Here is a 15,502-nt window from a genome sequence, read left to right on the forward strand (position 1 = left end):
ATTGACTTGTATAATTATTTGCAGATATGGCACCAGGAGGTCGACGTTGGAGACTTCCTTTCAGGCCCACTACTACATCGCATGAGCATGATCCGACATCCTCGAGACCGGCGGAGCCCATCGGTATTGATACGGCAGCACCATTGTCTGAGCCATCGGCACCTCCACTAGACATGGATACCACTTATGCGACTGACATGCAGGGTGAGTTGCCGACCGTCATGAGCAGTGTTGGTATGGATACGATTCATTTATTTACATGTTAACTGTTGATGATAGTTATGTATGGTTATAATGTTGTTTTTAAATTAACTCTACTTGTAGCATCTACGTCCACGGTCAGGTCAGGCCATAGTGCAGCAAAGAACATGTCGCTGAAGAAGCACTTGGATAGGACTAAACAGCGGATTCAGATCGACATTCCTTTAGGATACACCGCCCCGCTAAACGATTGGTGCACCGCATGGACGAGGGAGCTCGGCATTATATACCGCCAGTATGCAGTTGGCCCCAGGTGACTCAGGAGCAGCGCATGGTCCTTTACATGCGCATTTTGGTAAGTTACCTAACCCTATATAGCTGTTTTCAATTTCAATGTTTTTTTACTTTTAATATACTAGTCAATTACCAACTGTCTAACATTGTAATTTTATTACCTATATATGCAGGAGGAGTTTGATATGGACATCCTCGAGGATGACCATGTGAGGAGGACGGTCGACGTCCAATTGTGTAATAAATTTAAGAGCTATCGCTCGAAAATGCGCTCCCATTTTCGAGCGATGGGAGATGAAGCTGAAGCGCGGCCATACGATAAGATATCCCAAGAAGATTGGGACGTGGTCTGTCACCATTTCTGCGACCCGCGCTATAAGGTGATGTGCTTGTATTCTAATCACTAATTTTTCAGAATGATGTCCCTAATATGTCAGCATAACATCTTCCTTGCAGGCCATATATGAAACAAATGCTGCGAACCACAGCAAACTCCCTACGACGCATTGCGGTGGATCGAGGCTATTTGTAAATCATCACCAGATAATTACTATATATAAAATTATCTGACCATTACATGACATAATAGTAATGATGACTTATATGATAATGTAGTGTGATCCCGAGACTGGCACAGAGGAGCCACTGCCGAATCTGTATCTGAGAACACACCAACGGCGATCGGGGGAGTGGTGCGAGGGTGCGCAGGATCGACATGTAAGTGAAGCGAAAGATTTAGTTTATTACTTTATTCAAAACATCAAAGTGGTAGGCTTACTTATTCCTTTTTATCATTTTAATGATTGAAATTAGGCACAGATGATTAAGCTGAGGGATACACCTGTTTCAGAGGGGAGTCCGCACATGACAGATTTCGAGATCACTTCCCAGGTGCTTGGGGAATGAGGGGGGGCTGGGTGAAAGGTCTTGGAAATGGATACATCACCCCAACATCATCATCATCCATGGGTGCGGTGGCTCGTGCAAAGATGGAATGACAACGCCGAGAGGTCGAGTGTGATAAGCAGAAGATGGCTCGACAGATGCAGAGGATCGCATCTGAGAACGCGGAACTGAGATCGGACCTCTCCACCGTTCGAGCCCATATGCAAGCCATGATGGATAGGACCGTGCGGTTAGAGGAAAGGATGTGCCGATCTGGACAAGATGACGCGGGTGGCTCCTCTAATTGATTATAAGGTATTATGATTAGAAATTGAGTTTCATGTTAAATCATGCTAGTCTAGAATGTCTCCTGCATGGCGGATGCAGTTGATGTGTATTGCATGCTTGTAGTTGATATTAGTTCTCGTGTGCCTTCAACTTTTTATAAATGCTCTATTTGAACTGATCAACTCATTATATGCTATGCTCATTTGGCAGCCACTCAGGTGGGACAATTTATGAAGTTGGAAGATGCTTAAGTTTCAATTTGTTGGACGAGGAGAGGATAAGGCAGTGTAATCAATGGGGAAGGAGAGAATGAAGTGGAATTGGACTTATGGGTTAATGGGTATGTCTTCAATTGTGACATGTTTAAACTCAACTTATGTAAAAATGTCTTTTTTTGTCAACTCATGATATGCTATGGTCATTAATTTGGAAGTCACTCAGGTGGGACAATTCATGAAGTTTGAAGAAGCATCGGAAACATCTTCGAGACATGGTGGGATGACAACTGCAGCGGCAGTTCCTATCCCAAAGTTGCCAAAATTACAAGAAAATGTGTGCAACTTCTCCTTTTGGGGGGGGGGGGTCGGGGGTTAAACTAACTGAGCACAACCTATATGGCTTTTGTATAGTTGCTGGACTATTACTTCTAAAGATTCAAGTTGTCCAACACACAGAACAAAATCCAGCAACTATACAGAAGCCATGTAGGCTGTGCTCAGTTAGTTTAACCCTCGACCCCCCCCCCCCCCCCAAAAAGGAGAAGTTGCACACATTTTCTTGTAATTTTGGCAACTTCAGGATAGGAACTGCTTCTACAGTTGTCATCCCACCATGTCTCGAAGATGTTTCCGATGCTTCTTCAAACTTCATTAATTGTCCCACATGAGTGACTGCCAAATTAATGATCATAGCATATCATGAGTTGACAAAAAAAGACATTTTTACATAAGCTGAGTTCAAACCTGTCACATTTTCAGAAATACCCATTAACCCACAAGTCCAATTCCACTTCATTCTCTCCTTCCCCATTGATTATACTGTCGTATCTTATCCTCGTCCAACCAATGGAAATTAAGCACTGTTCTCTGCTATTTAATTATATTCTGAATTTAAGATATAATTGGCATGTATTATTGTTGTGAATATGCTAGATGGTTGCATGCTAGTCTAGAATGCCTCCTGCATGGCGGATGCAGTTGATGTGTATTGCATGCTGGTAGTGGATATAGGTTCTCGTGTGCCTTGAACTTGTTATAAATGCTCTATTTGAACCTATCAGGTGCAGGTTTTATGGGAAAACGTCCAATTTATAGATGGCATGTTGTCAAAATTGCGTTAAAATTTGACAAAACAAAAAGAAAAGATAGGCTTAGTCGTTTAATGTTAAAATATTTTTGAAATGATGAGTGAATCTTTAGAATCATAATAAATAAGGCAACATAGACTTAGTTAATTTAGAACGGACATTCATTAGATATTACAATCCATATTGCCATGTGTCGCTACTGGCTAGAGGAGAAAGTAATGACCTTCAAATGACTAAAGACTCACCAAGGACATCACCCTCAATCTCTTATTTTGCCACATCATTTTCAGCTTGTAGTTGCTGCTTTTGGTCCTCAAGAATTGCAATTTTTTCTTCACAGGCAGCCTCTTGATCCTCAGCAAAACTAACTCTGCCTTCAGCCTTCGTTGGACATTCATTGGACTCGTGGCCAATATCGCAGCATCTAGAGCATTTCAGGTTTACTTAGGGCTATTTTACCACTATTATCACTGGTTGGTTGGTTAGCACGTAGAAGGGCTGCTGTCCTGATTGGTGCACCACTCTTGTGTTCTTCAAAATGGAACAATGGTCTCATCAACATATAGGTGAACAAGTTCTGTCCTCTGAGGTAGGGCATGATTTGTGCCTTCCACATAAGATAACTTTCATGGTTTAATTTGACAGCAATGAAGTTTGTGGGGGAGGAAAGAGAGACATTAGAGTTTGTGGTGAGGGAATAATTTGTTCAAGATTTTCAGCCATGGGAGAAAAGTTTTATGAGCTTTGGATTGAAAGACCTAGAACGATGGACAGTCCTAGCTAGCTTTGATACCATGACAAAAACAGAGAAAATAAAATCACATTGAGAGGAATTGTATCATTCTCATATATGTAATATTTGATACAGACATGGTATTTATATACATCAAGAAGGAATATTTTGTAGCACACCTTAGTATTTAACTGAAAATTATTCTGGACGATTGTGGCTATAAAAAAAAATATTTGATAATGAGCTGTCATTTGAGGTCTGATCATGCGTGGCACCCTTATTGCTAATAAAGTGTAATAGAATTGAACTCATTCCATTTTAAAAATCCAATATGGTTACTTGGCATGAATAGAAGTGTAAGTGAATCTAATATTTTATTTTTTCAATCAATTGTTTGTATTTAAATGAAAAATTATAAACAAAGGGCAATAACAGTACTTCTTTCCAAATGCTTATAGATTCTCACCAAATCTGACAACCACTTTTTGTACAAAATGTCTTTTTATTTTTATTTTTTGAATTGTGAAACTGGTTAGCCCTATTTCTTTGTATATTTTTCCAAGCATAATATTTAAACTAAAAATAGAACTACAAAAATGTGATTTACAAATCCCTCTACTAGGCACTGCCTCTATGCATTTCTAAAAGAAGCAATTTAGAATTTTTTTTCTTAAAACATATACTAATCTAGTTTACAATGAGCTGAAGAAGGATACATATTTGAGGCAAACAAGTGATTCAAGTAAAGGATCAGAGCAAAACAAACAATAACTCTTAATCAATTCAGTTGTTCAAAATTTTACTTATTTATTATTATGAATCAGAAACTGTACTGATGCTGTCTAAAATAAAATAAATAAGGCCCATCTTTTTGAGGAGAGATCTATTAATTATTAAGGAGATGGAAGGGCAAACACAATATGTGGGTCTCCCCATCCCAATAATCCCAGTGATGTGATTTATTTTTTATGCTTGTATATGTGGTAAGTAGTGATTTATTTTCAAAAATCGTATACTAATTTTTTTTAACTTTCTTATTTTATAGGGTTTGCAACTGTAATAACGTTAGGATGATGTCATGCAGCTCGAATGCAGCTTTTCACTTCTTCTTTTTTTATCCAAACAAATGAAATGTATTTAAATTTGAATTTTAATAATGTATTTCTATTTAAATTTGAATTTGTATAATATATTTGTATTTGTATTTGAATTTGAACTTTTATAATAAATGTATTTAAATTAGAATTAGAATTAGAATTAGAATTTTGAATAATTTAAGAATTTTATTGTAATTATGGTTTAATTTAATGCAAATGTAATTTAATTATAGATTTTTATAGGAATTAATCATTGGAAAAAAATTTAATATCACTATTAATTGTGCAATTTAAGTATTAGTGATGATTTAAAAAATGTCACTAATACACTTTAGTGACGGTTTAAAACCGTCACTAAATCCTATAAGACAGTTCTGCAGAGCAATAGTGACGGTTCACCAATCATCACTACTAATACACCAATAGTGACGGGGCTAACAATTGTCACTAATAATAAAGCAATAGTGACGAATAAAAAATCGTACTACTAATAGAGAAATAGTGACGAATTCATAAGCGTCACTAATAATAGAGCAATAGTGACGATTTCATCACCGTCACTAATAAATAGAGCAATGGTGACAATTTTTAAACCGTCACTAATACTATGGCTTTAATGACTATTTTTATCCATCCGGTGTAAAATCTATAGTGACAGGCCTAGGTCTTTAGTGACGGTGTTATTCCGTCACTAATTGTCACTCCCTGAACCCGGAAGTGGGTCCCGGAGGTGAATATTAGAACCTAACCTGTCTTTGTATTAATCAAAACATACATGATACAACATACAATGAGGGTCCGACCTCGTGGGGTATGCGGTTGCCCTATATACATACATACAATTATCCATACTCATCAGACATACGTAGCGGAATACGGTCTTTTATGCATACATAATACCATACCAGAGTCTAAATAACTAGGACATACATTTCCATAATACAAAACATAACCTAGGTGTCAACAACTATCCCGACAACCTGGATACCAAAACTCGTACCTAGAAGGTACTAGTAGTAGCTACGACGACACCCTTGCTTCCACCCGCTAGGATGCTACTTACCGCTACCTGAAGGCCCTGAAAAATATTGTACGTACGTTCGGGGTGAGACGCTTCTCAGTAAGGAAGAAAGCAGTTTATATCAGTGTGTGGCATACCAGTGTCATTTACATACATCATAACACTATACATACGATATGGTTTGAAACAATTAGTACAGTTTCAAACAATTTCCATACAGTTCCAGTATTTTCACAAAAACCATTCCAGTTCATATGATACCCAACATACATACATACATACATACATACATACATACGGTCAGTGTCGTCAAACTAGTTCACAACTACACCAGGTCACCCCGTCTGACAGCGATTACATTGCTACATACGCAACTACACTGCGACGATCAAGGCCCAATGGTGAATTCATTGCTACATATGCAACTATACAAGGTCACCTAGCCTCACAGCGGCTACGTTCCAACACATGTAACTACGAAGATCTAGGACTCAGACCCAATAGTGAATCCATTGCTACATACGCAACTACACAAGGTCACCCAGTCTAACCACGATTACATTACCATGTGACAACTACGCTGCGACGACCTAGGCCCACTGTGAATCCATTGCAACATACGGTGTAGATCACACCTTCGGTGACCAGCCGAACCATACTGGTGATATTTCAAACCCTGGATATAGAGCCAGCCACTCTCGGCGTACGGTAATTAGCCGCCACTAGCCAATTTCACAAAACCTGGAATCATTTTGAGAACTCACATCCCTATAGATTTCTGCGTACAATAATAAACCGCCACATAGCTATTTTACAAATATCTGTAACAACATACATACTTTCACACGTACCACACTTATTTGGTTTATGAAAAATCATATCGTTTACAATTCCAAGTATACAGTTTATGCAAATATGGATTACGGTCACCTCAATAATACAATTTAAACAAGACAAACGGTTTTCTAAACAAAATAGAGATAATACTCGAAATCCCCAATTTTTTTGAAAAACTGTAACCTGAAAATCCTGCATTTTTACCCGATAGATTTCTCCAAATAAGTACTCAAAACATACATACGATCATAGCCTACAGGCTTACCGATCTTGATTTCAAAAGTGGACTGATATAAACAGAATCTCCTTACCTCAACCCGAAACCAAACCACGAACTCTACGGCCCTCAAAACTAAGAACCAAAACTCCGAAATCTACAAACCACAATACTAAACATGCTTGTAATCCATACTACTACACATATACCAAATCATAAATGAAAATTGAGACTTACCTCGATTTTGGCCCGAAACCCGAAAACGCTCGAATCGAGATTCCGATCCAGTAGAAACGTAGAGAATCCTTCACTGATCCTCGCTGTCACTTTGGATTCATGAATCCGGAGACAAACGGTGAAGGAATCGAGGAGAGAGACAGAGAGAGAGAGAGAGAGAGAGAGAGAGAGCTTCAAAATCCTAAAGAGAGAGAGAGAGAGAGAGAGAGAGAGAGAGAGAGAGAGAGAGAGAGAGAGAGAGAGAATATCCATAACTTAGCCAAGAAGAAACCCAAACACCCCTTTTATAGACCTTTGACCCGAGGGACTTCGTCGATGAAATATACCTTCATCGATGAAAAGTTAGGGATTTCGTCGAGGAAGTCGATGGCCTCGTCGACGAAGCCTGATATTTCCAAAATCCTGGACCTCTCGGCTTTTTCTCGTCGACGAGGCTCTGAATTTCGTCGATGAGAAATTCACTACCTTCATCGACGAATTCTGGCTTCGTTGACGAAGTCTGCAGAACTCCCAGTTTTACCCCTCTTCACATACTTAACCCATACAACACAAATTTGGATTCTTACACTAATACTCCATTATTAGTGACGATTTTAATCCGTGACTAATACGCTTTTATTAGTGACGGTTTGAAAAATTCGTCACTAATAAGTATTAGTAACGGTAGGTATAGCGACAAATTGAAAACCGTCACTAATACTCACAAAACCATCACTAATAACCTTATTTTTTGTAGTGGACGTTTTATACAGAAATGATAAGAAGAGATATATACAAATATGATGAGAATTATAAAGATATGATAAGATATACATATGTGATGAAAAATGACTACAGAAATGTGGAAATGAGAACCTTGATGGACTATAGATATACGGAGAGCACGGTACCATTGCTAGCATATGTGTTAGTGCAACCACACATCTTGTATAGAATGTAGCGAGACAGTCGATTGGGCCTGTGAAGAGTAGAGTTACCCCCTAGGGTCCAAACCAGGATTGGGTAGGCCAATCGTACTACATACATGTTTAGTTTTGATTTAACCTGGTACGCCAATCATGGTTAGGTCCCGTCTACGAGTGTAGGGTGAATACATGATGACATGACATGAATATCCTCAAGATGGTTCCTCATTACAGACGTGATAATTGTATGATACAATATGATGAACAATCATGAGTTACAGACGTGTTGTGTTATATGTTGGTGGATACTCATGGGCTTAAATATGAATATGAGAAATGAAATGAAATAAAATGAGAAATGAACAATCATGAGTTACAGACGCGTTGTGTTATATACTAGTGGATACTCATGAGCTAGAACATAATTATGAGAAATAAAAGCTTATGAAAACATGTTGATATAAGATGAGGAGTAATGAAAGCATATGAAACTATGTTTATATATATATGCCTATGAGTACAAATCTGTATGTTTTCTCAATTGATATAATTATTTAAATGAATGTGTTATGATATAACAAAACTCATGTTGCCACACACAGTCAATAATTTATTCCGTCTTACTGAGAGGTGTCTCGCCCCAAAGAATTTAAACATTTTAGTAAATCAGGACAGACAAGTAGAGAGAGCTCCAAGGTAAAGGAGATCTTGTTACCCTAGCATTCAGGGTAAGCGTTTAGAGTTGGGGATATGTTTTGTATAACCCCTAGAGTATTTTGTTATCCTCGGGATGGTTCCTTAATACAGACGTGATAATTGTATGATACAATATGATGAACAACCATGAGTTATAGACGTGTTGTGCTATATGCTGGTGGATACTCATGGGCTAGAATATGAATATGAGAAATGAAATGAAATAAAATGAGAAATTAACAGTCATGAGTTACAGACACGTTGTGTTATATACTGGTGGATACTCATGAGTTAGAACATAATTATGAGAAATAAAAGCTTATGAAAATATGTTGATATAAGATGAGGAGTAATGAAAGCATATGAAACTATGTTTATATATATATATATGACTATGAGTACAAATCCATATGTTTTCTCAATTAATATAATTATTTAAATGAATGTGTTATGATATAACAAAACACATGTTGTCACACACAGTCAATAATTTATTCTGTCTTACTGAGAGGTGTCTCGCTCCAAAGAATTTAAACATTTCAGGAAATCAAGACAGACAAGTAGAGAGAGCTCCGAGGTAGAGGAGATCTTGTTACCCTAGCATTCAGGGTAAGTGTTTAGAGTTGGGGATATGTTTTGTATAACCCCTAGAGTATTTTGTGAATTTTTGGGGTCGTATATATATGTATGGAGGTTATAGCACTCTGGTATTGTATATGGGACTTAGACACTTTATGTATTCAGTTGCATGGTTTGTATGTATTTGATGGATAGACTACCCGGTGTTGATATATGGTATTAGAGATGTTTGTTAGATGATCGATTATTATTGTTTATTATTGTGTTGAAAAAAAATGGTAGAAAATCGGGGCGTCACAGAAAAGCTAAATTTTATGCACTCCAAAAAAAATATATTTGTAATGAAAGAATATATCACTAATTATGCTTATAAATAAGCTATATATAGAATTCTCAAAAAATCTAATCGTTAAGGACACAGAGGGAATTATTAAAATTGTTTAATTAAAAATTAATCACAATTAACTTCGAGAAATTTCCTAAACCCGAGAGGTTCGATCGACTGGCGAAGGTGCCGGTCGGTTGGCCTTAGTTAAAATTTGAAATTTATGAGTGGGTCGGTTGACTGTGGAAGGCACCGGTCAGCTAGTCATAAGAGATTTCCAAACCTTCATAGGTTCGGTAGGCTGATGGTCAAGACTGGTTTGTCAGACCAAGAGGCTAATCGGCTAAAAATATTTAAGGCACAAAAGGCCGATCGGCTGAGCTTTAGAAACTAGCCAAAATATGAAGGTCAGTCAGCTAGGCATAAATGCTTTGAAAATGGTCGATCGGCTAAGCTTTGAACATTAGGCCAAATTATAAGGTCGGTCGGCTAGGGCTTTAAGCTTTAAATCTGGCCGATCGACTGAGGCTTTATAAAACATGTCAAAGCATGGTCGGTCGGCTAGGCATTTTAAGCTTGCAAGAGGTCGGTCAACCGAGGTCAGTTAAAATCAAAGTTTTGGCTCCATTTTGACCTTAAAACGTTCAAACCCTATGTGTATGAGTATGAAGATTTAAGTGAAGGGTTTTTCATCAAAGGTATGGTTCCCTAAGGTCAATCTATGGTCATTTGAGCTTAGCATCATATCATGTGGAGCATGCATTATTACAAACCAAATATAAACTAAATGCAATTACAAATAAATATATCATATTTTCTTCTTCTTCTTCTGCTCTTCATTTTTTTATGGAATATGTCAAATGATGTATTCTTTAAGTCCCTTCTGGCTTCCATTTTTCCTTTACCACATGTGCATGTTAAGATATAGACCTGTTCAAACACTAAATGCATACATGAGATACAAGTGGTTTGTCATAATCAAATCAGGATCGGACTCAAAAAGTCAACAGCTTTAAACATGCACATCATAAAATACTTCATTTAAGATAAAACTATAAGCAAAATTAACTTATCATATCACCATATGCATTTTACCCCACATACATACATACATTTCTTTGCCATATGCATAACAACAAAGATATAACACCACAAAACTTCTCACTTGGGCAAGTTTTAATCTTCATTAGACTTAACATATTTCATATACTTTTGTCTAAGAATGTTTTAAGTCATTAAAAGGCTTTTTGACAAGGAAAAATAGAGTAATCGTCAACTAACGTAGTGCAGCCTTCAGTCCTAAACACCCTTCAATATATAGGGCATAACTTTTGCTAGAAAATTAAGTCCAAAAAGGACAATATTTCTATCCTTGGAAAGCTATAAAAAAAAATCCCACAACTTTCATGTTGATGATTTTTTCTGATTCAGGGCACTCGTCAACGAGGGGGGGACACTAGTCAACGAGTCACTAGTTGACACTAGTCGACGAGTACATGGCACTAGTTGACAGGTCGCAGGCAGAATGTTAATGATTACTAGCAGAGTGTGACTAGTCGACGAGAACAAGGGACTCGTCAATGAGTGGTCTCGTACCCAATGCCACAACGGCTAGTTCTCAAGAAAATGACATAGGATTCAGTCCCAATGGCTAGTTAACGTTCATATTGGCTCTTTGGCTATAAATATAAGCTATTAGGCTTGTTTAGACATGGTTTTGAGGATTGTTGATCATATTTGTGAAAAATATCATTTTATCCAAAAACTAAGCACTTAGCACTTTGCATTTTAGTCATTCATCACAAGTGCTCAATCCTTTCTTGCTTATTGATCTTATTTGAATCATTCCTTGAGAGAGTAGTGTAAGGTTTGTTTTGTATTTGTAATCAGCTCAATAAGGAGCATTCTCTTTGTAAATCATCTTCTTGGTGTAAAGGTTCTTTGTGAACCGAGTGCTATTTGTGAGCGTGTAGGGATTTGTTCCCAAGAGCAGGGTTTGGTACCCAAGTTAAAAGGCTTGCTCCGCCAGTGAAGGAGTATTTTAGTGGATTGTGGAATCATTGGCTTGGTGCTAAGGCGTGGACGTAAGCTTGGTGTTGAACCACGTTAAATCTCTGGTGTTAAGCTTTCTCTCCCTACACTCTTTATTATTTGTCTTGTGCATGATTACTGTGATATAATTACTTGAATCTTGTCAAGTATTTTGTTTGTAGAGAAAATTTTAATAATGCAAAAAAGTCCATTCACCCCCCCCCCCCTCTAACTCTATACTTCAGGGTTGGGACAATTAACAGCCTTTTTGAAAATTAAGAAAGCACTGCAAAAATACATATTTTGGAATTTTTGAAAATATTTTTGAGAAAAGAAGTCTCTGACACTAAATGAATTAACCGTGAATTGTTTGGTCTAATTCTGTTGGTTGGGGTCTTAACCCTTCTCAAGTCATACGATTCTCGAAAATTTAAACTCTTGTAATGCCTAGGGATAAAGGTAGGAAAATATTTTTATGCATATTACTAATGCTCTTAATTGAATTATTGTATTATAGGTAGATGTGCCATCGTGATTGGAAGATCTTTTTTTTTCCCCTGATGAATTTTGGAATATTGTTATATATTTGTAAGATTTTTGATGAAATAAATTTTATTTGATTTTGAATTGTTTTTATTTGTGTAATTTCACATAATCATAGGATGGGTGTCTACCATGCTACACTTATGAAATTTCTTATATATGGACAAAAAAAAGTTAAATTATAGACATATGTACATTAATTCTACCAATGTGATTGAAATACCAACATTCAATAATTTGACTTATAATTTAAATTTGTTTGGTAAATTTTGAAAATTATTAAAATCAATCTTGTGCATAGCACAAGAACCGTACTAATTACAAAAATAATTTTAATTCAATTATTAATTAATACTAAATTTATTAATTCAAATATTAATAAATTTTATTAAAAATATTAATTTAATTATTTTATTTACCGATTAAGAAATAAATTACAAAATTGTAAGGAAGTTTCACGGGACAATTTTGCTAGACCCAGAAGCATAGAGGAGGATCATAAATTAAACCTAACCCACGAAAATTAATTGATTATAATGTAAGGATATTTTGTCTTTGGAGCTAAATTAGTAAATGAGTGCCATAAGAATTTGACTTTATAATATACTTATACTATTGTCAAATGTATTGAATGCTTGGCACATAAAAGGGATTATATCAAATTATTGCAGTTTATACTTGTCAACTTCATTGTTAAATTTTATGTTCTTTTAAAATTCATGTTATTTTTGAATTATGCAATTAATGCTATAAGGCTTAAACTTTATATTTTATTTTATTTCATTGACTGAGTTATTAAATGAAGGTCAAAGAACGTTCAAAAAAATATATGTATGAAGGTGTGAATATGTAATTTTTGTAGTTTATATTTTTTAAGTAAATGGTAGAGGAAGTCAATATTCTTTGAATTATGCAATTAACATCCGAGCCATGATCCATATACTAAATTCATTATTAAATTTTATATACATATATATAGTGGGTAAGGGACTTATATTGCACCTAAGTTATACAAGAGGAGCTAACTCCTTTCCCGTTCATATCTTTTCACCTCATTCTTTAAGATTCGAGTTCGAGACATGCAACATGTACAAGCTTTAACCACGGACGTATCTCCTATGAGAGACGCATATGGACATTTTATTATATACCATTATATTTTACGACGAGCTCCAATATATATATATATATATATATATATATGGGCATTTTATTGTTCATTAGTGTATTTATTTTCTTGTAGGGAGAGGTGGGCGTGTGTGTTAGGCAGTGTGCTTGAGAAATGCAGTGAGGGTACGGCTACAGCCGTTGGCTTTGATCTCTAAAGTTGACATGCATCCATTCCACGTGGCGGTGCTGCTCTGACCAGATTCGTACAAGTGTCGAGCAATTGCCTTCCAAACATGATCATCGTCGTAGTGATGAGCTTCATTAATTTCAGTATAAACCTGCATGCAGAACAATTGTTACTGTTGTTATCACAAAAGATCATATGAGAAAAATTATCCATTTAAATATTGGTTTGATCTCAAATCAAAGACAAATTATTCTTATGTTTCATTCTAAGTTTCTTATGAATTTTGAGTCTTAAATTTAGATTTGAATGAATTTGAAAATTTTTTAATATAATTTTACGTTGTATTTTATTCAAATCTAATACAAATCCAAATCTAAAGTCGTTTCGAATATAGAATTACTGTTTGTTTACTTGTGAGAGATTTGTGTGCATGGAGAACAATTGTTATTGTTGTTATCACAAAAGATCACATGAGAAAGAATTAATGCTCATTCCTCGGTGTAAATCATTTTAGGAACAAAAACATTCTATCTTTTTAAAAAAAAAATAAAAAATTCTAAAGAAGATTAAATCCAAGTAATGATGTCATTAAAGTTAAATAGAAAAAGCATATATATTTTAATCTAACAAAGTATAAGGGCATGTAAAAAGAATAGTTTTATATATATATATATATGTATATCTCATAAAATTACTTTAAAGTGTTTCCGTATCATTCAAAACCTAACTTTAAAAACGTAAACAATAAATAGAAATAAATCATTGGCCTAAAAGTACCTTCAAGATAATAAGATTAGATAAAAATGATAAATTGATTTAAAATAAAAAGGGCAAACTAAAAGAAAATCCCTCTATGTTTAGTCAATAAATTTTTTTTTTTTTTTTTTTTTAAAAAAGCGATATTTGGTGTTTTCATTATGACTACTAAAGCCCTTTATGTTTTCCGGGCTATACAAAATATTACTTTTGTTATCCTTTTTAACAAGAGGTGATATAAAGATCAAGACTTGTGACTTTGGTGACACGGGTTTAATTCCTCCTTAAGAGGTTACTCCAGTGAATTACTAGGGGTACATCAATGGACAGGTGACTTTCACCCCTGAATTTGGTGCCGCATTATTATGTCTAAAGTGGTGCGATCGTGACTAAAGTCTCCGGATCATCAAACATATATATAGAAAGATCAAAATATTCACAAAGACAATTCATCGAATTAAAATAATATTAGACCTATCTACAAGTAGTTATGCACTACTAAGTAGGTTGGACCTAATTCACCTTGTTGACAAGCTTGTGATCCTGCTGTAGATTGGACCAAGCAAGCATCCAATCACACTCATCTTCAGCTGCATTCTTACCACGATACACAACAGCAGTTCCGAGGGTTCTTCTGTGCATGAAAAAAAGCCTCCGCCCATCTTTAATGTCTTTGCACGGAGGAGCCACGGCGGGGATATCCCACACCTTACTATCAACAAAGGTCGCTGTGTCCCCTGTGAAGTTGTAAAAGAAGCACACCGTGCTCACTTCGCAATTATCATCCATTTCCTTCTTCAACTTTTGCACATTCTGCACAAGATTTGGGTCTTCGTCATCTTTTGAGTTGCATTTCACGTTAAGAGCCACCATTTCCCTATCATTCTCAGCTATTGTGTTTCCTGCACATTCTGACATTTCTTTCCTAGTGGAGTCGATAGGATTGCCAAACACTACTTTGTTATGACACTCTATAATAGCTCTCTGTGTTCCGAGCTCGATCTCACACACCCATGCACATATACACATATTAGAGGTATATATGAAAGTTTTGATTTGTTGGAAGTGGATTAGGCAAGAACCTAAAAGGATATTGACAGAAGAGAGAATATTTTGGAGTGGGGTGTGCATGGACCGTTAGTGTGAAAGGATAATTAATATTATCGAGATAAGGCAAAAGCATAAAGCAAAGAATAAGAATATTTAAATTAAAGTTGGGGTGTACGTGGTTGCATGGTATAAAAAGTAGGCTAT

The 15,502-nt window shown here is 35.9% G+C and overlaps 1 protein-coding gene across 1 annotated transcript; it reads right to left on the reverse strand.

Moving 5' to 3' along the window:
- Positions 1-13,223: 13,223 nt before the first annotated feature.
- LOC131160576 (uncharacterized) lies at positions 13,224-15,257 on the reverse strand. The gene is made up of 2 exons (XM_058116388.1): positions 14,771-15,257; positions 13,224-13,643 (listed from the first exon to the last, which is right to left on the reverse strand). Exons 1-2 carry the CDS (start codon positions 15,164-15,166, stop codon positions 13,458-13,460), a joined length of 582 nt encoding a protein of 193 aa, XP_057972371.1. The 5' UTR covers positions 15,167-15,257; the 3' UTR covers positions 13,224-13,457.
- Positions 15,258-15,502: the final 245 nt, after the last annotated feature.

This window comes from Malania oleifera, chromosome 7 (genome assembly GCF_029873635.1).
Source record: "Malania oleifera isolate guangnan ecotype guangnan chromosome 7, ASM2987363v1, whole genome shotgun sequence".
NCBI lineage: Eukaryota > Viridiplantae > Streptophyta > Magnoliopsida > Santalales > Ximeniaceae > Malania > Malania oleifera.

Bases quoted from the DNA above. Each gene is read 5' to 3' on its own strand.
- LOC131160576 (XM_058116388.1), bottom strand. From the start codon at position 15,166: ATGTCAGAATGTGCAGGAAACACAATAGCTGAGAATGATAGGGAAATG. The intron at 13,644-14,770 runs GTGAATTAGGTC...TTCTGCATGCAG, and splicing joins ATCACAAGCTTGTCAACAAG to GTTTATACTGAAATTAATGA.